Source organism: Mesoplodon mirus (genome assembly GCF_964341445.2).
Source record: "Mesoplodon mirus genome assembly, chromosome: 1".
Taxonomy (NCBI): domain Eukaryota; kingdom Metazoa; phylum Chordata; class Mammalia; order Artiodactyla; family Ziphiidae; genus Mesoplodon; species Mesoplodon mirus.
The window spans coordinates 61,929,057-61,952,494 of NC_138976.1; the positions used below are offsets into that span (position 1 = coordinate 61,929,057).

General features: G+C 35.1%; 1 protein-coding gene across 1 annotated transcript in view; it reads right to left on the reverse strand.

The window, feature by feature from the left end:
- CCDC171 (coiled-coil domain containing 171) overlaps nt 1–23,438 on the reverse strand; it is a gene marked incomplete at its 3' end in the record, with an annotated part of 345,924 nt that overhangs the window by 26,045 nt on the left and 296,441 nt on the right. Inside the window, exon 25 of the mRNA XM_082603964.1 lies at nt 17,665–17,817. Coding sequence (XP_082460090.1) covers nt 17,665–17,817 — 153 coding nt within the window. The remainder of the gene's footprint in view (nt 1–17,664; nt 17,818–23,438) is intronic.

The following is a 23,438-nucleotide window of genomic DNA, read 5'->3' on the forward strand; positions in this document are numbered from 1 at the left end:
CCAGATGGGGGAGGTAACATAGAAGTGACAAAAACCCATGAGAGGAAAGCCTTTAATTTGTACCTACATGCTCTGGAATGTTACCAAGTAGGACGGAAGGTTGTGACAGATTAATAAAGTGAAAGAGAAAAACATTTGTTTAGTACTGGAAGGCATCCTAGAGATCATCTGGTCAAATCTCCTCCTTTACAATTGTGGGAACTCCCAGAGAAGTCACTCGCCCAGGACCATACAGCCAGTATGGCAGTGCCAGGAGTACGTTCCTAACTCTTGACTCCTCAGTCCAGTGTGTTTCCATAGCCCTGAATTAGGAGCACATCCCTTCAAATCCTCTGTGCCTCAAAAATCACAGGTAGATATGCTGAAGAGGTAGAGCAGTGAGTACATGTGAGTTGTCATGAGAAAGACAGAGAGGGAAGATCAGTGAAATGTTTGATAGACTGGCCAACTTTTACATCTTTGTTGGCTCCCAAATTCAGTCTGCAAGGTTGGCTTTATGTAAAGGGTCCTCCTCTTACTCCCAATAAGGAAATTCTGTGAATGTCCCTACCAAAAAGGAAGTCGAGGCATAAAGTCAGCTACCTCTGCACTTCTGTTCCCTTGTAAATTTCCTTCAGTCATTGAAAAAGAGAAATGACCATAACTGACTTAGAGCTTAACTGGATAAGGTGTTGAGATGTACAGGTAGATCAAAGACTGCATATAGGAAAGCCACGCTTCAGTGTGGTACTCTGAAGAGTCTTTATTATGTTTACTAAAGTCAAGTATAAGATGCAGACTGAAAAACACACGTTAACATGTGCTAACACATGATTTTATTTCTTTAAAGGTTAACTATATGCTTTTACCCAAAATATGTACATCACTATTCTCCCCAAAACAAATGATATAAAGTTATATATTTAATGAAAAAATCAGCATCAACAATCAAAATCTTATAACAGTTGTTCCTTAAAAAGTTTATGCATAAAGTAAAGCAAAAATATTTGTTGTTCCTGTCTTCTTGATATGACGGGGGCTCTCAAACTTTTTTAATGCAGAAGTCTTTTGTTAAATCTTACTCAGAAATTTAACTTCTAAATAAGCTAAAAGTAAAGTTACCCTGCTTAGAATAGGGATGGGAGTGAGAAATCTGTCCTCTAGGCTTCCCCACTCCCACCCTGAGGTACCCATATGAAACAGGGATAAATACAACTGAGACTTACTAAATGGATGTTTCTAATAAATGATAAACCCCTCTAAATCTAGCTTTCTTAGTTCTGAAATAGGGACCAATTTAAACTCTTTCAAATATAGCTAAAAAGCATTACTACACACCTGATGCCTTTGGTTATCAGTGTCATTAAAAGAAGAATCAACGTGGTTATAAAATCTGAATTATTTTAATAACCTTACTTTGAATTTCTTGGTTTTTTACCTGCTTTAGGAAAAACACTTAGCTTATTTTAAAGAATTGGAAGATTTTATATTCAAATAAATATGAATCAGGAAATGTAAGTACATGAACCAAGATATTAAACAAAGATTACTCCACAGGCAAAATATAACAATATATAAATAATGAATACCTATTTCTACATAGGATATCTATATAGATAGATATACATATATATATATATCTAGATTCAAAACTCCTTCCTAGGCTGCCTTCTTTTCACCAAAAAAAATGGTTATACTATCAAGAAAAGCCAAAGATGGATAGGGAATACATAAGAATCTATAATAGCCAATATGTTATTTAATAAAATATTTTAAAATTTAAGTCATAAGCCACCAGGAGGATTATCACTTTATCATGATAAAATTAGATATAATCTATACTGTATACAATCTATATGATACATTTTTTCAACCAAATTCGTATTTTCAGTTAGAACTCATCAGAAATAAGATGGTGGAGACTAGATACATAAAGCTGTAACCTTAGCTGGCCCTTACATTCTGGAAGGGTATCTTTCCAGTTGGTGTCAGACAAACACTGAGAACAAAAGGACATCCAAAGGAATAAGCTGAATTCAGATTCTATCAAAGTATGCCCTAAGCCAAAGTTCTGGGAAACCAAGACAGCTATTTCTTCCCAATTTCTCAGCTAACATAGAATCTTAAGAACAAATGTAATATATCCAAACTTCAAACCAGTATAACATAGAAGGGTTACACTTTCAATTCTCTGTGCAAAACAAAACTTCAAAAGGAAAGAGGAAGGTCCTTTGCTCTAGGTAAAAGGCCTAAGGCCTTAACCATAGACCTAGTGAATTTGCCGCTCTTCATACACACTTTTTACTGAAAGAAAAAAATTAGCTTATTTTTGCACAGAAAACTATAAAACTTTTATTAAAGCTTAAATGTTCTTGTCTCTTAACAGCCTAAAGGCACATTCAACATAAACTTGGTCATTCTTAATGTTTCTCTACTACTTCATAACGTGGATTCCATTTTCTAAGAAAAATGTCTACTTCCATCTTTAGTTCGAGCATGGACTTTGGACACAGAGAGAGTAGTTCCCATCTTGGATCCCACACAGCATGATCTTAGGCAAGTTACTTATCCTCTCTGGGACTGAGCTGCCTTATCTGCAATATAGGGAAATAATATTTCTCTCATAAGATTGATATGAAGATTAAATAAAATAATAAATGGAATAGATATAGATAGAATATGTCTCTATAGCACCTGTCAATTAGAAAATGTTACTGATATTATTTGGGGATTATTAATTTAAACTCAACTTTGAATTAGCTGCCCAGCTTTCTCCTTCAAGACATGTGCACTGTATCACCAACACAACTATTCATTCACCCATCCATTCCTGACAATCAACTACCTATGCATGAACTCTTAATTCGACTAGAACAAAAGTTTCCTTGTCCATACATGGTTCGGAATGAGTCCCTTAATTGTTCAATGAGTCTGACTAGTAGAAAAAGATGTGCCTTGACCACCCACTTGGTTGGATTTAATGTCTTGGATGTGGGAAATTTCATTTTAAAGAAATCATTTAGCTGTCTCTTGAGTATTCGGTTTGGCATAAATCACGCATTTTCAAGCAAAAGTTTCCTCCAAAATTATTATGAGAATTATGACTCTTTATGTTTGTTGTTCAGCTGCCCACCTTACTTTTTCCCATTGCTTTCTATTTAATGGCCACTTTTCAAATACTGACAAATTTTAAAAAACATTCATAGCATGTAAGGGGAGTTTTAGTCATCTAAAATACAATGGAACTAGAACTACTTTAAATATGTAGCTCTAAAATTTATGATATCAGTGACAATTGTATTGAAAATCCCGAAGTATTGGAACCATCTAATTACTAAGACTTTTACTTTCCCTGCAGGTGTGAATACATGATTCTAATAAGCTTTCTCACTATGAAAAAACATACTTACATTAAAATATTAAAAACTATTTAATGAGGTCCATTTCCTTCCAAAAGTAAACTGAGGTTGTGTCTGAACCAGCTTGAGGCAAGGGAAGTTTCAAACATAACATTTTTAAAACTAGCCATTATTTCCCCCGTTGAAAAAAAAAATTGCAATTTTACTTCCTAACAGCAAATGAAACTGTCAGGAAAATTTAGGTGTAATAAAATTGGGTGGTTAAACCAACATGCTGGACTTGAAATAAAACTGAATTAAAGGAATTAAAATTAATTCTTATGTCAGTCAACCCTTTAAAAATACTATTCAAAACTTACTGTTTTTACAAACAGAACTTCCTTGTTCTTAATAAAGTACAAAGTTAACCATCTCCTTAATGACCACTAATAGTGCTGCAGTTGAAATTGTGCATCGAACAATATTTTGCATAAAAATGTGTTGCTTGCTTCTGGCAACTTTTCTGCTGAAATAAAAAGTTGTCAAGCAGGGTGACTTTAGTGGTACAGAGTTTGAAAATGGTGGATTCAGGCCAAGGTTAGCTAATAACGGCCGACATGCCCTGGAATCTTGAGGGCTAAATCAACATTGTTTTCACAGCTGTAATTAAGCCACCTAATCAGAAGCACATTTTGACGGGACAGTTTCTGGAAGCCAGACATTACAGTTTCTTATGCCTGGAGCGCAGTGGCCATGAGAGGTCCTCGTTTAATTTCAGGTTAAAAGGGGGGGGGCAGTAAAATAAAAGGACTATTTTTTTTAAGCAACATACAACTGTTGAAATGAAGCAGGCCTACGTGTTCATACCTTGACCAGCCTTGCATCCCACCCTCCTTGAGCTCTCTGCTGAGTCCCCCAACTCTCAAGTGGCAGCTGCACACAGTGAGATGAAGAGTCTCTGCCAAGATCAACAGATGAGCTGGTCTAAACTGGCTCTCTGTGTGTTCTGACTGTAAATTGTGCTGGTGATGATTAGAGAACTCTAACACAGGATGTCGACTCTTAAAACTGTCCAGAGAAAATAATTTTTTTTAAGCTCAGGAAAAAAATTTTTTTAACTTTTTTTGTGGCTTGGTGCATAGTGTTGTGTCTGTAACTTTCATATGATTCAAATGAATTCACCCAAATTAAGCAACTCTATTATTAAAAAAGAAAAGGCCATGGCTTGGCTCATAGCAAGGACCTTCGTCTGGGGTTGTTTATGTAACAGTGCTGTAGAGTGTGGTTCTCCACCAGCACACCAGTCATGTGTTTCAACCACCTGCCAACTGAAGATATCCCTAAAATGATGAAAATCGAGGATGTGATAGTCACATCTTATCAAGTAGCCATGTGGATGTCTTTAAAACAGCTAAATTGCCAGCTGAGTTTGCTTTCTGCAGTGTTGTTGCATTCTGTAACATTTAAACTTTCAACCCCAGAGGCCATTGTAAAACTATCAATATGAAGGCACTAGTGGCTGGAGTCTGATTACATTTAGTTCTGCATTTTAATTACATATGGATTCTATTAACTAAACCTTTTGCCTTATAGGCAACATTTTAATCAAATTACTATAATTTTCAAATATGTTACAATAGTTTAACAAGTTAAAAGTTCACATTCCAAACATATTAAATATCAAAAAAACTTTGCATAAAAAAAGGAAATACTCCTTACAGATACTCTAATATATTTTCAGATTACTTTGGGGACTTTTTGGGGACTACCTGGTTACAAGTTATATTGTGAGATTTATTTAACTGGTGTACATTTGTAAATGGGTTATTGGTGTTGAATATAACCAAATTCAAAATACAATTATGTTATTATAAGTTTAGAAACATGCACTCACTTTATTGTTGTAAATTAAAGCAAGAACAAAATAAAGCACGGTTAGAATCTAAGTACTAAAAAGTATGTATAACTTCAGTGAAAGAATTTTTGAGCTGAGAGGGAATTTAGATTTCATCTAGTTGAAACCCTTCATTTTACAGCCAGGAAAAACCAAGACCAAGGAGCTTGTGTGATTTATTTCCCAAAGCTTTTTGAGTTGATAACAGAGGTTGTTCTAGAATCCAAGTTTCCTCTGACTCTCTGTCATGCTACTTTCCAGTACAATACACTGCCATTCTGTGTAAGCAACAATCTAGCTCCCTATTCCATACCTCCCAAGAACTAAAAGAAACATTTTGTCAGGTGGCAAAACACACTGGACATAAAATTAACCACTTTAACAATTTTAAAGTGTACAGTTCAGTGGCATCAAGTACATTCACAATGTTGTGCAACCATCATCACCATCTTAGCTCTAGAACTTTTCCATCACCACAAAAGTAAATTCCATACCCATTAAACAGCCATTCTCCATTTCCTATTCCCCCGCCCCAGTCAACCACTTAGCTGCTTTCTGTCTCTATGGAGACAGAACATGTCCATTCTGGACATTTTATATCAATGGAATCATACAATACATACAATATGTGGCCTTTTGTGTCTGGCTTCTTTTATTTAGCAAACTGTTTTCAAAGTACATCCATGCTATAACATGTATCAGTACTTCATTCATTTTTATGGTTGGATAATATTCCATTGTCTGGATATAACACATTTGTTTATCCATTTATCAACTGATGGGCATTTGGGTTGTTTCCATCTTTTGGCTATTTTGAATAGTGCTGCTATGAACATTTGCTATTTTCCTTTATTTAAAAAATTTTTGTTTCATGGCATTCCTAGTAGTTGTAAAGTGGTATCTCGTTGTGGTTTTGATTTGCATTTCCCTACTGACTAATGATGTTGAGCATCTTTGCATGTGTTTGTTGGTCATTTGTATATCTTCTTTGGAGAAGTGTCTATTCAAGTCCTTTCCCCATTTCTAAAATTAGGTTGTTGTCATTTTGTTGTTCAGTTGTAAGAGTTCTTTACATATTAGACCCTAATAAGATATATGAATTATAAATATTTTCTCCCAATCTGGGGTGTGTTTTTTTAATGCACAAAATTTTTTAATTTTGATGAGCTCTATTTTTTATTTTCTTATTTATGCTTTTAGTGTCGAGACTAAGAATCCATTGTCAAATCCAAGCTCATGAAGATTCATATCTAAGTTTTTTATTAAGAATATTAGCTCTTATATTTAGGTCTTTGATCCATTTTGAGTTAATTTTTATATATGGTGTGAAGTAAGAGTTCAAGGAAATATATTTTTGAAAATGAGCTTTTTAATGATTTATGTAAATTAGACTTCTATTTCTGAAATAAATCTCACATACTCTTACTTTTTGCTAGGCCCAGGCACAGTTAATTTTAATTTGGTATATCATTGTTATCATCAAACATTTACTGAGTACCCACCGTGTGAGTAAAAAGCATTATACTGGTCATTTTATGGTCTATGTGAGTAAAGATATACAGTCAGGGGCCCCATAGATCTGAAAAAGTTTAAAATTACTTAAGTGGTATGCTGAAAAGAATGTTCTTCTCTGTCAGAAATAATTTTCAGTCTTGGGTTTTTCGGTTTTTATAGGAAGAGTAGTAAAGAGGAGAAGAAATATGCAATTTGGATTACCTGAAAGTATTTACTTTAAATTTTACGTTGGTATAATAATATATAAACTATTCATTCTCATTAAGTGTTTGCTAGAGACATACATGAAATATAGTTTGATGGGAATTAAGAAAATTTTGTGTGGGAAAATCTGACGTGGAACTATGGTTTGTGCAAAGTATAAGTGCCATAACAAGTGTGTACTGAAAAGCAGCACTGAAGGACTGCTCTTCCAGTTAATTTCAATTCAAATAAACCAGCATTTTATTGAGGTGAGACCATTATAATGAATTATAAAAAATATCACCTCACAGACTCACAATATGGTAATCCATACACAACTAATTGATTATATAAGTCAGACTACTATATAGTTCTCAGACAGGTAAATTCAGCGATGAATGAGCATAACAAAGGAAACCCTTAATTCTGCCAACTGAGAGATGAACTAAAAAACCAGATGGAGTCAGGATACACCTCGATGCCAATGATAAAGAATTTTTGCTTTCATGAAGAAAGTGTAGAGCCAAAATACGTTTTGGGTCAAGCTATGGTCTGACTTTATCTGTGTGTTGGAAAGATAACTGGCACTAACGTGGCAGACAAGATGGAAGGGGAAAATCTACATATGGGGAAATGCATTGGAAGACCATTGCAATAACCTAGGGAAAACTTAATGTGAACACAAGGGTAGAAAGGAGAGACTGGGTCTAACAGATCCTGTGGTGGTAGAGACATTAAGACTTAGCAACTGATTAAATACTGGTGGTGGAGGGAAAGTATGTAGAACAAATGTTAAGGGTGCTACGTTGGGCTGCGAGGTGATAGCTATGTCAGACACAGGGAACATAATGAAAGGAGAGTTTGGGAAAATGGGGAGTGGTAGAGTTAGATAACACGTTCAGTTTGGGACCTCAGTGAGTCTGAGGTTTTTGCAGAAAATCAGAATGGAGATTTCTGAAAATCTAGCAGGTAACTGAAGCCTTCAAAGAAATCAATTTAGTAAGAAAGATCAAATAGTAGAAGAGATACTCAGCACATTTAGTTGCCACCACTCTGAACAACTGGTAGGACTATTGAGAGCATTAGATTGCCAAACTGCCATCTCTATTCTCTACAGCTTAATTGCTAATTGATTATAATGATCAGAGTTGGAAATTTTCATTCTTGCTACTCTTTGCTCTACCCTTGTAACATTTCATCACTGAAGAACAGAATTATATAAATATATTTATTACATGTAAACATATTTTATATTTATACTTATATATAAAATATATCTAATATTAAATGTTTATAATAAAATGTTATGTTGGGTTGGCCAAAAAGTTCGTTCGGGTTTTTTGTAACAGCATACCAAAAACTCGAACGAACTTTTTGGCCAACCCAATATATTTATATATTATATCAATTATATATGTATATACTTAAATATATATAAATATAAAATTTATAATATCTTGCCCCTACAGTCACTATACAGATATCATTCATCATAAAAGTAGCTCCTCTTACCACAAAAAAAAAAAAAAAAAAAAAAAAAAAAAAAACTTTTAAGGGCTTCCCTGGTGGCGCAGTGGTTGAGAGTCCGCCTGCCGATGCAGGGGACATGGGTTCGTGCCCTGGTCCAGGAGGATCCCACATGCCACGGAGCGGCTGGGCCTGTGAGCCATGGCCGCTGAGCCTGCGTGTCCAGAGCCTGTGCTCCGCAACGGGAGAGGCCACAGCAGTGAGAGGCCCGCGTACCGCAAAAAAAAAAAAAAAAGTAGCTCCTCTTAAACTGCATCATACAAAAACTAAAAGGCTACAGAAGAGGTGTGAGGCCAGTGGAATATACATTATTATTATCTCTAGGCCCCTGTTTACTGTATAAAAAAAGCTTGAGTTTCTGGGCTATGAAAAACCTTTAAAAGTTTGGAAATTTGTGTCAAGGATCAAGGAAAATGTTTGCGTATTGACTGGGCTGTCCCACCTTTTGATGTTTTTGTTTCCCTTATTTAACTCTGTTAGTATCCAAAGGCCAGAGCTGGAGCTCATGATTAAAATGTGGAAGAATTTAATGAGTATCTAAGTAAGCAATATTTAGTAAAAGAGTAAAACAAGGGCTGTTATGACATAAAATGTCAGTGAATTTTGAGAATTAAATGGAAAAGAATTAAATGGAAAAAATTAAATGTGCAGTTGGGAAGAGTAAGTACATAAAGCAAAGGGGGTAGATGTTTTCCAGTGCCATTAATGGAGACGTATGAGTCAGAGGGCTTCTCAGAAAGCTGAGAGTCACAGCCACAGTGCTCCTCCACAAGTCTGCATCATTTCTCACCATTCTCCACCTGATTCACGCTGCTCAAGTCATACAGACGTCTTTCCATCCCTTCAGCATTCCGTGCTTTCCCTTGTCAACTCCTCCTTAACCTTCATTATCACAACTAAGATCTCCATTCCTCAACTAGACCACCTGAAGCCAAGGTCAGATCCCCAGTTATGTGCTCTCATACCACTCTGTGATTCCACTTTAATGTCATTCTTTTAATTATCTGTATAATGGTTGTAGTCTCTACTCCACTTGAAAGCCCTTGATGGCAGAGATTTGTTTTAACCCACACTGCAGTCTCAGAGGAAAGCACCAGACAAGAAATCAGAGGCCTTGTTCTAATCTGATTGGGTTCTAATCAAAAACCTGGGAGTAAGTCTCGAGAATCTGTACGTGATACCACTGAACTGCACTGTACAGCCTGTCTCAACAAATTAAGGCTTGGTTTATGGCTCATTTTTAAAAATTATTTTTCTTGAAAGATGAAAAATTTCAATAATAAACATGAGTAATCAACTGAGATAAAGTAAAGTTTATGAAAACAATTTACCTAGAGTAAGTTACTTAAATTCTGTCAGTTTCTTTATCCATACAATACTAACAAACAATACTTACTCTCTCAAGAAAATGTAATAAAAATAAATATGACAGAATTTTAATTGAGAACTTAAGATAAAGGGGATCCTTTTTTTTATCTTAACAGATAAAAATAACATTAACCAAAGTATCTAAACCCTTCTGCTTGATTAACAATATAACACCACTTGACAACTATCGAATCTGACATAACCTGAAAAATGATGCAATGATCTCTCCCCTGCAATATACTAAATGGAATGCTCCTCTGATTTGTTACTATTTTCTCACAAATAAAGTACTGTAGAATCAAAAACATACTGCTTAAACATACAATGGAAATGAGGCAAATCAATACTGTAGCTTAAAGCACCATAACTCACAGCAAAGTATTTGGGTTTGGCATTTTATGTTTCACAGACTGAAATATCATGTGTTTCTCCACAGTTGTGGGTGTGCCGGTCTCCAAACACCCACAAGTAATTGGTTCTGACTGCTGTACTGTTCTCTACTGGACTGTATGGGATTCAAAAGCTCTTTACTCAAAGCTCTTTCTGGTTACTATTACTCAAGATAAAAGCTCTAGAACAGCCCTAAGTTATGGGTCAAAGACCAAAACGCTGAAAATGTTAAAGTCCTGGGAAGTATACAATTGATGAGAACTCTTAGATGAACTCCAGCATCACTATTACATGTTACTGAACAAAAAATGAAAATGTCACCTAAAGGGGGATAAAGCTTTTAAAGATGACTATTCATATCTGCCATACAATCCATCTCTTTCTATGCATTACAATACCATGATATATTAAGTTTTTTCTTAACTAATAATGAATATTTATTTTTTATTCTTATCTAGTGAAATGGTAGAAAATTTAGAAATGAGCATATAGTGACTTTCCTGAGTTCATTAAGTAAGTGATAACAACAGCAGCTAACATTAATACTGTATTTAGTATTAAATGTGCTAAAAGCACTGATTTAAGTGTTGTTTTAGATCTTTTGCCTACTCATAAAAAGATTTCCTCATGCTTACATATATTTCTTAAAGCTACAAGTATAGCTTAGCTGTATGATATATACGTAACTATCAGAAAAATTTGTATGTGTAGGGAAGTGAGCCAATATTTACTGAGGATCTACCAATATGCCAAACACTGTATCTTTGTTTAATCCTCACAACAATCCTACAATGTAGGGAATTTCACCTACATGTTACAAATACTGAAATTGATGCTTAGAGTATTGTGTGGGTAATAAATAAGAGTGCCAGAAAGCACCCCCAAGTCTGCCTGACTCTAAAGCTATATATGAGGGGAAGGAGGTGATGGTAATTGAAGCAGGTACTGGAGCAGAGAGCTAGTTCATCTGAGGACCCAGTAATGGAGTTTTGAGAATGGACCAAAATAACAAATACAGAGACCAAATAAGAACATCAAGAGCGAAACAGAGAAAGAATCAAATTAGGTTATAAAGTAAGAAGCAGGGATTGGATGGTGCAAGAATGGATTGGAAACATGTGAAGGTAGGGTTTGGAGTGACTGCTGCAAGCAGTCTTGGGCTCCAGTGGGTACAGGCTGTTTGGGTGAGTTGGATGTCTTTGATTCAGAGGGGGAATGGAACTAAAGCAACAATACATTTCTATTACACACAAAAAAATTATATAATTTAATTCATTAAATATATGTACTACGCATGAGGCCTATTCCTCAAATCAAAATAAAGCAAAGATTTTTTACAGCTCTTCCCCCTTAACAAGGTGTCAAATTGCTAGACATCCTTCAAAGACTCCTGCAAACATTTCATCTTCTCAGTACCTTCTTCTAACAATGTTAGGCGGAATGAACTCCTCCCTCATCTATGTTCCCACATACTTTATACATGCCTATTTTTAGTATTGATATTTGCTTATGTGACCATTTCCCTTGCTAGAAGAGGAATCCACAAAAGCAGAGGTTATGTCTTCACCTTCATCCCCATGAGACAGCTAAAATGGTAGACAAAAATCCAAAAATGTCAATAATTATATTAAACTTAAATGCTCTAATCACCCAATTAAAAGCCAGAGATTGTCAAATGGATAAATACAACAAAACCAACTATATCTTTCTACAAGAAACCCACTGTAACTATAAAACATAGGTTAAAAGAATGGGAAGAGATATATCATGCAAACACTAGTCAAAAGAAAGCTGGAGTTAAAAAAAAAGAAGTAGAAGAAAGCAGCATTATGAAAAAGGTGATAATTGAAATTATAAAAATGGACAGTATAGTGGACAGGGTCAAAACCAGACTACGGGAGGCCTATTTTAGGAAGATACTGAAACATATTTAAGTCATTCCTGTCTTAGAACTCCCTGAATCCTCTGAACACTCCACTCCTATTTTTCACACTTAATAGCTAAATCTTTGCGACAGATGCCTAAATTCACTTCTTTTGTTCAACTTCCACTAATTTCGCCATCTCTTGCTGAAAGAGCCTTTGTTAAGTTTACCAAGGGCCTCCATGCACTAACTCCAAAGGCCATTTTTCAGTCCTCATTTCACTTGCTTTTCAGCAGTATATGACACTATTGGCATGTCACCCTTCTTGAAATTCTCTCTTCTCATGGCATCATACTTTCTTGGTTTTCCTCTTCCCTCTTTGCCTGTTCCTTCACAGCTTCCTTTGCAACGTTACCCTCTTGTACTCAGGCATTATATGCTGGAGTTCTTCAAGCTTCATTCTTAGGCCTTTTTCTCTTCTTACTCTATAAACCATCCCTATGTCGTCTCAGTCTTGCTGACAGTTTCAAGTCCTACCCGTATAATAGTGACTTGAAATTGTTATCTCCAGCTTGGCATCTTCCTTGAATTTCACATCAAGCAGCCTTTGTGACATCTCCAGTTGGATGTCTCAGTGGCACCTCAAACTTAACATACTCAAAATTAAACTCACAATATCCTCTCCTGTTCCATTGTTTCTCTCTCAGTAAATGAGATCATTAATCCATTTCCAAAAGCAAAAAAACCTAGGAATTGTTTGACACACCCCTATCTCTTGTTTTTCACATTCAATTGTTTCTTCACACTACAGCCAAAGTGATCTTTTAAAAAAAGCAAATCCGAGCATATCACTCCTTCTTTAAAGTTTTTCAATGACTCTTCCTTTGCTCTCAAAACAAAGACAACAAAGTCTGACCTCTGCCCTTTTCTCCAGACCTTTCTTATCTCAGAGTACTCTTGCCTTTGCTCTCTTTATTCCAGCCATACTGGTCTTCCTCAATTTCTTCAATTTCTTCCTCCCACCACAGAGCCTTTGTAGATATCTGCGCTCCTCTCCTCCTGATCTGGAACACTATTCTCTTCCACCCCTGGGTAACTTATACCCAGTCTTCAGATACTAGCTTATGCATCACTGACCCAGAAAAGGCTTTACTGATACCTTAGACTAAGGCAGGCTCATTTGTTTAAAAAAACTCTTATACACTTAAGTTCTTCTCTTTCAGTGAACTTATCCTGGTAAGTAATTACACATTAATTAGTGTGATTACATGAAAAATATTTACTTTCACTATTAGATTTTAAGTTCATGAGAGTGAAGATTGTCTGTTTAGGTTCACATGACATCCCTAGGACTAAAACTAACCCTTTCACAGACCAGATGCAGAATAAATATTAAACTAATGGGTGGAGAAAAGAGTTAACAAACAATAATACAAAGAAGGCAGAGCTCAACTAAGTAGAGGCCAGAGAGCCAAAGAAGAAAAGTCGATATCAAGAGAAACAAAGGAGATGAGTATTTAAAGAAGAAAGTAGTTGAAGCCTCATATGTCTGAGAAAGATGAAAGGAGATGAGAAGGAACCAATGGATAAGCAGAGCAAGCAGAAAATTATTGGTGACCTTTAAGAAAATAGTTTCAGTAGAATGAGCACATAGAAGAAGAAAGTATAGACTGCTTTTCAAGAATGTATCAGTGAAAAGAGGGGAAGACAGGCTGCAGAAAGGGCAGAGAGCTCAGCCATGGGAATATACTAATGGTGATCATAGAGCAGGAGTTACATGCTCAAGGTTACAATAAGAAGCAGAACAAAATGACACAGTTTGAAACTGAAGATGTTATGTTAGTAAATAATCTTTTCCTATGGTGCAATCCAATTACTTTCTATAAATATAATGGTAATAAAAATAATAGCTAACTTTTTTTGGATTATTCACTAAGTGCAAGGCAAAGTGCAAAGTACTTTAAGACTTCTCACTACCTTTTTTTCCCTTTAGATTCCATATATATGTGTTAGCATACGGTATTTGTTTTTCTCTTTCTGACTTACTTCACTCTGTATGACAGACTCTAGGTCCATCCACCTCACTACAAATAACTCAATTTCGTTTCTTTTTATGGCTGAGTAATATTCCATTGTATATATGTGTCACATCTTCTTTATCCATTCATCCGATGATGGACACTTAGGTTGCTTCCACGTCCTGGCTATTGTAAATAGAGCTGCAATGAAATTTTGGTACATGACTCTTTTTGAATTATGGCTTTCTCAGGGTATATGCCCAGTAGTGGGATTGCTGGGTCGTATGGTAGTTCTATTTTTAGTTTTTTAAGGAACCTCCATACTGTTCTCCCCAGTGGCTGTATCAATTTACATTCCCACCAACAGTGCAAGAGGGTTCCCTTTTCTCCACACTCTCTCTGTTTGCAGATTTTCTGCTGATGGCCATTCTGACCGGTGTGAGATGATACCTCAATGTAGTTTTGATTTGCATTTCTCTAATGATTAGTGATGTTGAGCATTCTTTCATAGGTCATGAAGAACCTAGGGGTATGACGGGAATAAAGACACAGACCTACTAGAGAATGGACTTGAGGATATGGGGAGGGGGAAGGGTAAGCTGTGACAAAGTGAGAGAGTGGCATGGACATATATACACTACCAAACATAGAATAGATAGCTAGTGGGAAGCAGCCGCATAGCACAGGGAGATCAGCTTGGTGGTTTGTGACCACCTAGATGGGTGGGATAGGGAGGGTGGGAGGGAGGGAGACACAAGAGGGAAGAGATATGGGAACAGATGTATATGTATGACTGATTCACTTTGTTATAAAGCAGAAACTAATAAAAAAAAAAAAAGACTTCTCACTAGACCTCCCAACATCTCTATTAGAGAGTAGTATCATTATCCTCATTTTACAGATGAAAACCTGAGACCCAAGCCACCTGATTAGCAACTGACAGAAGTTGAATTGGAATCCAGATATATCTGACTTGTATGACAAGTCAGATATACTATTAATTGGTTAACCCAGTATCTATTCATTCCTCATTTCCTTGTCCCTTGACTCATTATAGCTCAAGGTGGCCACACAACCCATTTCCAGCTGATGGAATATAAGTGGAAGTATGTTTGGAACTTCCTTGGAAGGCTTTTTCTCTTTTAAATATATAAGCATTTAAATATACATTTAATATCTGTTATCTATTAAATTTATATTAAAATTTCTAAATATTAAAAAAATAAATATATGGTATAAATACTTAAATATTTTCTAAGTGGAAAGCCTTGCAATGCTTTATCATATATATAAAACAGGTATTGCTGGGCCATCCCATTCCTCTGACTTGAATGTCATTCCAAATCCTAGAGCTGGCTTCCATCTTATGACAATCAGGGAGTGGCAGAGAAATTACAGAGAAGCTGAACCACTAAACCAATGACAATAGCCACCTACTTCTAGACTTCTTGCTGTATGAGAAAAAAAACTGTCTTAAACACGTTAGTCAAGTTTTCTGTTATTTACACTTGACTGTACTTCTAATGGATGTAATTCCAAAGCCCATGCTCTTATCTACCAAACTATATAATCTCTCATCTATGAAATTAAAAGCTTAACCTCTCTCAGAGTTCTTAAGTGGTTCAAGTTAGAGAGTGCGTATTTAAATGTCTTGAAAAATAGAAATTAGTAGACAAATTTATTATTGTTTTCAAAACAGTGATTCTCAACTAAGGGAAGAGACTGGAGAGCATATATCCCATAGAAACATGGGATTAGGCAGCAGTGTCCTAGAAGGACACATCAGAAGCTCATGGGGAAAATTTTCACATTACACACATTCCCTTTTGAGAATCACTGCCAGAGTGAACCTCCTCTTACTAATAAGATGATGAGCATATCCTGTAAATCTGTTCAGAAGGTTGAGAAGTGGAGCTTTATTATGATAGTGGGGGATATTAAGCACACCTCCATTAAGACATCAATAGCTTAATAATTGGTAAAAATTTTTTTGAACCCATGGGAAACAATCCCACCTTACCAAACTTTCTCAGAACATAAACAATTATTTTTATATGAATAACAGTAATAAACAACCAATAATGGTATGACCCAACAAAGCTGACATAGTATAATGTAATATTAACCAATGGGATCAGAGAGTTAGCAGGAAAAAATGTAAATGTGTTTCAGAGAAAGACTAGAATGAATTCCAAATACTTACTCAAATCTTTATAAAGCTTTCCTCTTCATTTTGATTTATCTTATTTGAGGTCAAATTTACTACTCTCTCACTAAGAAATTAACAGAGTAATTTTACAAATTGAACTCAACTGAATCTCATCTCAGGTCCCAAATAACTAGTTTGTTCATTTATTGGATTAGGTCCCAGTATGTTTCATTCAATAACCATTTGTTGAGCACCTACTGTGGGTCAGACTATTCTTGGCACTAGAGTGCCTTTACAGCTGTGAAGAAAATAACCAAAATTGCTTGTCCTTATGGAACTTATATTCTATGAGGGTAAGGAGCAAACAGACAAAAAGCAAATAAATAAAATACAATATATGTAAGTTGGTAAGTGCTATAGTGAAAAAAATAAAGCAAGGAAGGTAGAAGGTAGACAGGCAACATGCGGTGAGAATGAGACAGAGCTTGTGGGGTGGGGGAGGGTTAGTGGTTGCAGTTTTAAATACCATGGTCATAAAGCTTTCATTCGGACGCTGACACTTGAGCTAGGACCTGAAGGAGCGGAAGAAACAAACCACAACTATGCATCTATTTGCTTTAATGCTAACTCTTTTTCTGTTGAATATATCATTTGAAATTGGTCAAAAGCTAAAATGGCAAAATGATACTGTTTTTCCTTACAAGTCACCCAGATCCATTCTAATCAAACCAAATAGGGAAAAAAGACATTCTAATTATTGGTAACCCTCCGAATCTCACTGTTGAGATATGTTGACATACCTGGCTTTTGAGGAGAAAGTTTAAATGTGTATTTTATTCCTTTATGTCACAAATATATTCATTTTTTGATACTCCCCAAACATGTATTTCAAATGTAGAAAATTTTGTTTAGTCTTAAATGAGCCCAAATTTCATCATGGGCTAAAATTTTAAGACATAAAATGCCGAAACTGAATTTTAATCATATAGATGAATCACAACATGCATCTTTAGCTGGACATGTATTATGGATAAGACTAGCTTTCTACAGAGAATAATCACATGTTCTAATTACCATTTTCGTTATACGCATAATTAATAATATTCTGTCTTAATGGGACACACTGAATCTTCAGACAGTTGCAAGCTTTAACTATGCATACTGCCAAATCCAACTGTCAGCTGCACTGCCAAACACAAAGGAATCTTGATGTAGTGTTTTAGCATTGATAACAATATGCATATCTTTATACATGATACAATGGAAAAATTAATTGCTTTTCTTCCTTCAAAATTTTCTCCACACTTAATAATTTTACGTTGCTTGATTGATTACTCACCCTAAATTATATATACTGGTGAGTGATCTTAGGAACAACAAAAACATGAACGTAAATGTGACCCAAGATTCAAAGAAGAAAAAAATATTGTAGGACTTACTGATTGTAAACTTTCATTTTCACGTAAACAAGCTGTGTGAAGTTCTGATTTCAAGGTTGCAATGTGACTTCGATGAGATGTCATTTCCTTTTCTAATGTAGCAATTCTAGTGCTTGCAAGCTGGTAGACATGCACGAAACTTTTAATCATAGCCTTAAGAAATAAAAATAATGCCACATACAATTCAAATAAAGCTGTCCCCAAAGGAGAATTTCCATAATTTGAAAGCAAAATCATTAAAATTTTAAAATAAACAACTTTTCATCCTCCTTTAAAATAATAAAGCTAAACCTCACATTTTATATTGAGAACCGTGACTATTTTAAGAAAGTTTGGGAGAAAATAATTGAGACTTTTTTCCAGAATATTTATTTAAATAAGGTGTACTTTGATCTATTGTGCTTAAAATTTAGAATGCAGTTTTTAAAGATGGCACACTTATTACCTTTGTAAAGTTAAATTCAAGTTGCAATTTGACCTAAATTTCAATCTTAAGACACACAACAGATGGATATATAAGCAAGATATTTCAAAATGAGCTCAGTAAAATTTTCAAACCACCTAGAAAACAATGTTTTGAAACAAAAGAAGCTGAACTAATCCTATGATTTTTTAAGAGTAAATAATATGATTCCTATATTGTAAGAAAAGCATAATTATTTTCATTCATATAACAGAGGAACACCCTTGCATTACACTGGATATAATGAAATAAATAACATAAGCAAGTGCTGGTAACTTTTTCTCTTCCCTAAGTAGTGTAATATTTGGGAGAATTGTTGGGCCTCTGTATCACAGTTTAATCATATTTTGTAGACTTTTGCTTCTAAAGCAAGCTGTAGTGAATTTTAAGTCCAAGAATACTATTACACCTTTGAAAGACTAAAAAGTCTTTCAACATACTTCAAATACAGTAAAGTAAAATGAAATATTTCAAAGACATATTCAAATATAATTTTATGTTATTTACAAGAAAACCATGTTCCAACTGCAGCCACAACTTAGAACAATGGTAGACAGTCTGAAAATTTCCAAATTATATTCAATCTGAAGAGTCTGGTTTGAGAGAGCTTTAAGAAACTAGATATTTGGGCAATTCTGAATGCATATGAAATAATCTGGTGAACAAAAAGTAAGAAACAACATACACAATGTCTGAGAAACAGAAGTAGGTGAGTTATTTGTAGTTAAAAGAAAATTCATAGCTTTTTGCCTAACAAATTCTTATTTGCCCTCAAAAACCCAGTTCAGAAACCACCTCTTTGGGCTCTTTTGAGCCCAAAGGCAGTGTTAACTTCTATTCTGGTTCTCTGTGGGTCCCTCATGCTTGCTTCTACTATTGCATTTATTGCTTTGGCAGAAATGCATTAGTTTACATGTTTATAGTCACTACACTAAGGAGCTACCTAGGCCAGATACTGTGTCAAATCTAATCATGTCTGTATCTTCAGGGATGGCTTGAATGACTGACAGGAATGAAGGAAGGAAGGAAGGAAAGGAGGGAGGGGAGAGAGAGAGACTGGAAAAGATGAAAAGCCACATTAGTCATATTCAGTTTGGCAAAAAATACCTTATAGAAAAGGATGAAGATACTTGGGAAAATATAACCTTAACACTCTAGTGAATAAATTACTACCCATACTTTATTCAAAGTCAAAAAAAGAAGCAAAAGCATAGCTGTAGGCATAAAAAGATAAAGTACACAAAAGTTCATTCTATTACCCAACACTAAATAAGCATGGTATTACCTCATGTTTGGGAACATCTCACATGTCCTAACACTCCTTACCTTGAGTCATTTTAAGGTAAGCTGAGGGCTAATACTAACACAAAATATGTCCCTGGGTTTCAAAAGTAGATAAAAATCAGAAATTACAAAATCATATCTGTTTCTTCCTACACCGAGTCTCTCTCTACTTCTGTAAATTCATTTATCTTCTCCACTGAGACGGTGGACCAGGAATCACAAGTCCTATTTTTTTCTGGTTCTCATGCTGCCACTTACTTAGCTTTATCTTGTTGGGCAATGCCATGTCATCTCTCTGAGCCTCCACCTTCTCCCTCCAGAAAATGGGAAGAAAAGTCAATTTTTTTGCTTATTTCTAAAACTGTTGTGAGGATCAGATAGTTAAAAATCTAATGCAAAGCCATTCTCTTAACCCTTCAGCTATGTTGCACCTAATATAAAAAAGCCCTCTAAAAATGGTAAGCTAGTAAATTTCATTGTAGTATTACCATTGTTCTATTTTTAAATTCTCCACTAAGATCTTAATGAGACAATCTGTGATAGGTGGCTTGTATACATGTGTTCCTGTTAGATAAGGACCTAAAGTGCATAAAATGCATGAAAACTTACATAAAGGCCTTATTTAATAAAAAGAAGAAAGTACTCCTCTATCAATAATAGGCTCCTGGACTATTATCTCAATGTAAGTCATAATAGAACTGGCCTCTAACATATAAAAAATTTCAACATTTAAAAAGTTGTCCTGGGGCTTCCCTGGTGGTGCAGTGGTTGAGAGTCCGCCTGCCGATGCAGGGGGCGTGGGTTCGTGCCCCGGTCCGGGAGGATACCACGTGCCATGGAGTGGCTGGGCCTGTGGGCTGTGGCCGCTGGGCCTGCGCGTCCGGAGCCTGTGCTCCGCGGCGGGAGAGCCCACAGCGGTGAGAGGCCCGCGTACCGCAGCAAAAAAATAAAAAATAAAAAGTTGTCCTATTTCTTAAATTTGGAGAAACACATTTCATGAATTGTCACATACATGATATTCTAAAAGGAATTATAATATAAAAGGTATTCCTTCAAATCTCTTTTTGAAAAAATAAAATATTTTTTGAGAAGTTATATCTGAATTTTTATGTGATGGATGGAACAAAAGTCATAATTATTTTGGCTCCTTCCTTGATCTGCTTTTAATAACTAAATTCTAATATTCAGTGCAGTATTAAGAGAAACCACATATTACCTCTTTATAACATTAAAAAGAATAAAATAATAATCTACTTTTTGCTTAGGATTTAGAGTCTTAAGCATTTAAAATCTTTAAAGCAGTATTTGAGAGATGAAAGCAATTTTCTATAACACTTACTGTATAGGATATTTTTTTCAGAGCAGCAAAGGTAAGGTAATCAATACAGAAAGTATGTTTCATGGAACTAGTGTAAGTAAAATATACTACATACTTCTAAAATGAAAACCTCCTTCAGAACTGAAAGGTAGGGAGGAGTGTCAGTGAAATCGCAAAGCTATTCAAAGAATCCACAGCTCTTTTGAAGAATAAAGAATGTTAACTTCCAGTATTAAAAAGTGATTCAAACTATGTTATAAAGGATGCCAGTGAAAAATCCAACTCTTTAATACAAAAGAAAGGTGCCAGCTTGGTAGAAGAAATGGAAATGACAGCTGGAATCAAGTGAGGGGGTGCGAGGAGAAGGGAGTGAGCATCTCATGACCTCTTCTCTATCAATCTCCTGAAGTCTAGCACTATACAATACCCCTCACTCCTGTATTAAAACATCACACCTTTTTACATTAGGAAACAATGACAAAGCAGCATGATCCTGTCAAAAGCAAGCCCAGCACTTGAGAATTTACCCCATGTCATCTTTGGCCCTTGGGATTTTGACTATACCATGCAGTGAGATATGAATCTCAGTAGGGTTTATCTAGTTATATGAGAAACAGAACAAAAAACAGTTTCTGGACAAAAATAGCCTTTTGTTTTAGAGATAATCTACTGTGTTTATAATCAGCATACCAAGATGAGAAAGTTCAAACATATAAAATTCCACATCCTATCTATTTCAAGGAAAAGCGTAAGTGTTTTAGAATACAAAAAATTCTGAGATACAAACAGGTGACTGTCACTTGAGGACTAGTATGTTATTTACATAATTTGTTATGTACATATTATGTAGTTTAGACTGACTTCAAAATTGGACTTCAGGGAAAGTAGGAGCCTTGGGAAGCTGATGTTAGGAGAAGGAGCAATTAGTGGGAAATGTCATAAGGCCTAGATGCCAACAAAATAGTAAATTTTCTATTTATATTTTTGAGTAAGTAATTGGGAAGCAAAAACCTCTGACATTTACTTTAAATTTTGTAATTACGGATATACTTCATTTCTATATACTATATAAAGTAAGTATACCATGTAAAATAGATATACCAGATATACCAAATATGTGAAATATAATAAATCCCTATAATATGGGGAAAATGATTCCTACCTTACAAAGATTTTGTGGGGGTTAAATGAATATTAATACATGAAAAGACCTTAACTATCTGGCACACAGTAAACACTCAGGTAAATGTTAGCTATAATAATGACAATGATATCAAATTAGGAAAATTACTATTTTAACTCATAAAGATTCAATATTTCTGAGGGGTATTATTGGACATATAAGTATTTTAAATACAAGTTATTCTACACATTGAATATATTAAAATTCTTTCAAAGATAAAGAATTTTAGAGGCTAATGAATATTTACTTCCTAACAACAAAATGTCCCATTGATAATAAAAAGTTACTATTTAAAGAACGAAATAAGCCATTTGCAGTGACATGGATGGACCAAGAGATGGTCATACTGAGTGAATTCAGAAAGAGAAAGACAAATATCATACGATATCACTTATATGTGGAATCTAACAAAAGGGTACAAATGAACTTAACTACAAAACAGAAATAGAATTACAGATGTAGAAAACAAACTTATGGTTACCAGGGGGTAATGGGAGGTGAGGGATGAATTGGGAGGTTGCGATTGACATATACACACTACTATATATAAAATAGATAACTAAATAAGGACTTACTGTATAGTATAGGGAACTCTACTCAATACTCTGTGATGGCCTATATGGGAAAAGAATCTAAAAAAGAGTGGGTATATGTATATGCATAACTGATTCACTTTGCTGTATACCTGAAACTAACACAACATTGTAAATCAACTGTACCCTAGTAAAAAAATTTTTTTTAATTAAAAAAATTAAAAAATAATTAAAAAATAATAAAATAAAAGTTACTATTTAAGATGTCTTTCCTACGAATGAAAGTCTTAGGATGATAACATTCTCATAGTTTTTAGTATCAAATTTTATTCCTTGGCACCTGGAATTAAAGGAAAATTATTTTCTTCATTATCACAAAATTACTCTGTAAGGTTGCTCATTTAGTTGACTTACCTTCATTCCAATATTTTATAATTGTAGGGATACAGCAGAGAATGAGGGTTAAAGGGTCTCTTACTAGTAGTCTGCAAATAGCAACTACGTCCCCCAGTCAAGAGCCAGTCTAAGATCTGGAAATGGACTGTTTAGTTTGGATGTTTGGTTTCTGGCCCTGGCCCTAAATACTATTCACCATGACATTCCAGTACAAAGTTATGTAGGAAAGACTCAATCAGGATGGCAGACTGCCATCTACCTCCTTGCTTTACCACACAGAGTTGTGCATGTGTGTGTGTGTATGTGTGTGTGCATGCATGTGCAGGCATCAAAGCTGATAAGAATGCTTTCAGCTGAAAAGAATTCTGAGGAATCAATAAGGAAGAGAAAGTAGAAGGGGCCAGAAACAAAATTTTAGAGAAACCCTATCCAAAACACAAGCAAGAAAACACTTCCACAAAGGTATAACCAAGTACAAGTGGGCTTGAAACTAAGCATAAACAGCTATGAGAGGAGGGAGAGGGCCTTAATTTGGTTTTATCAGTAGCCCTGAAACCTCTTACTCTGAACAAAAAGTTATTACTAATGATTGTTAAT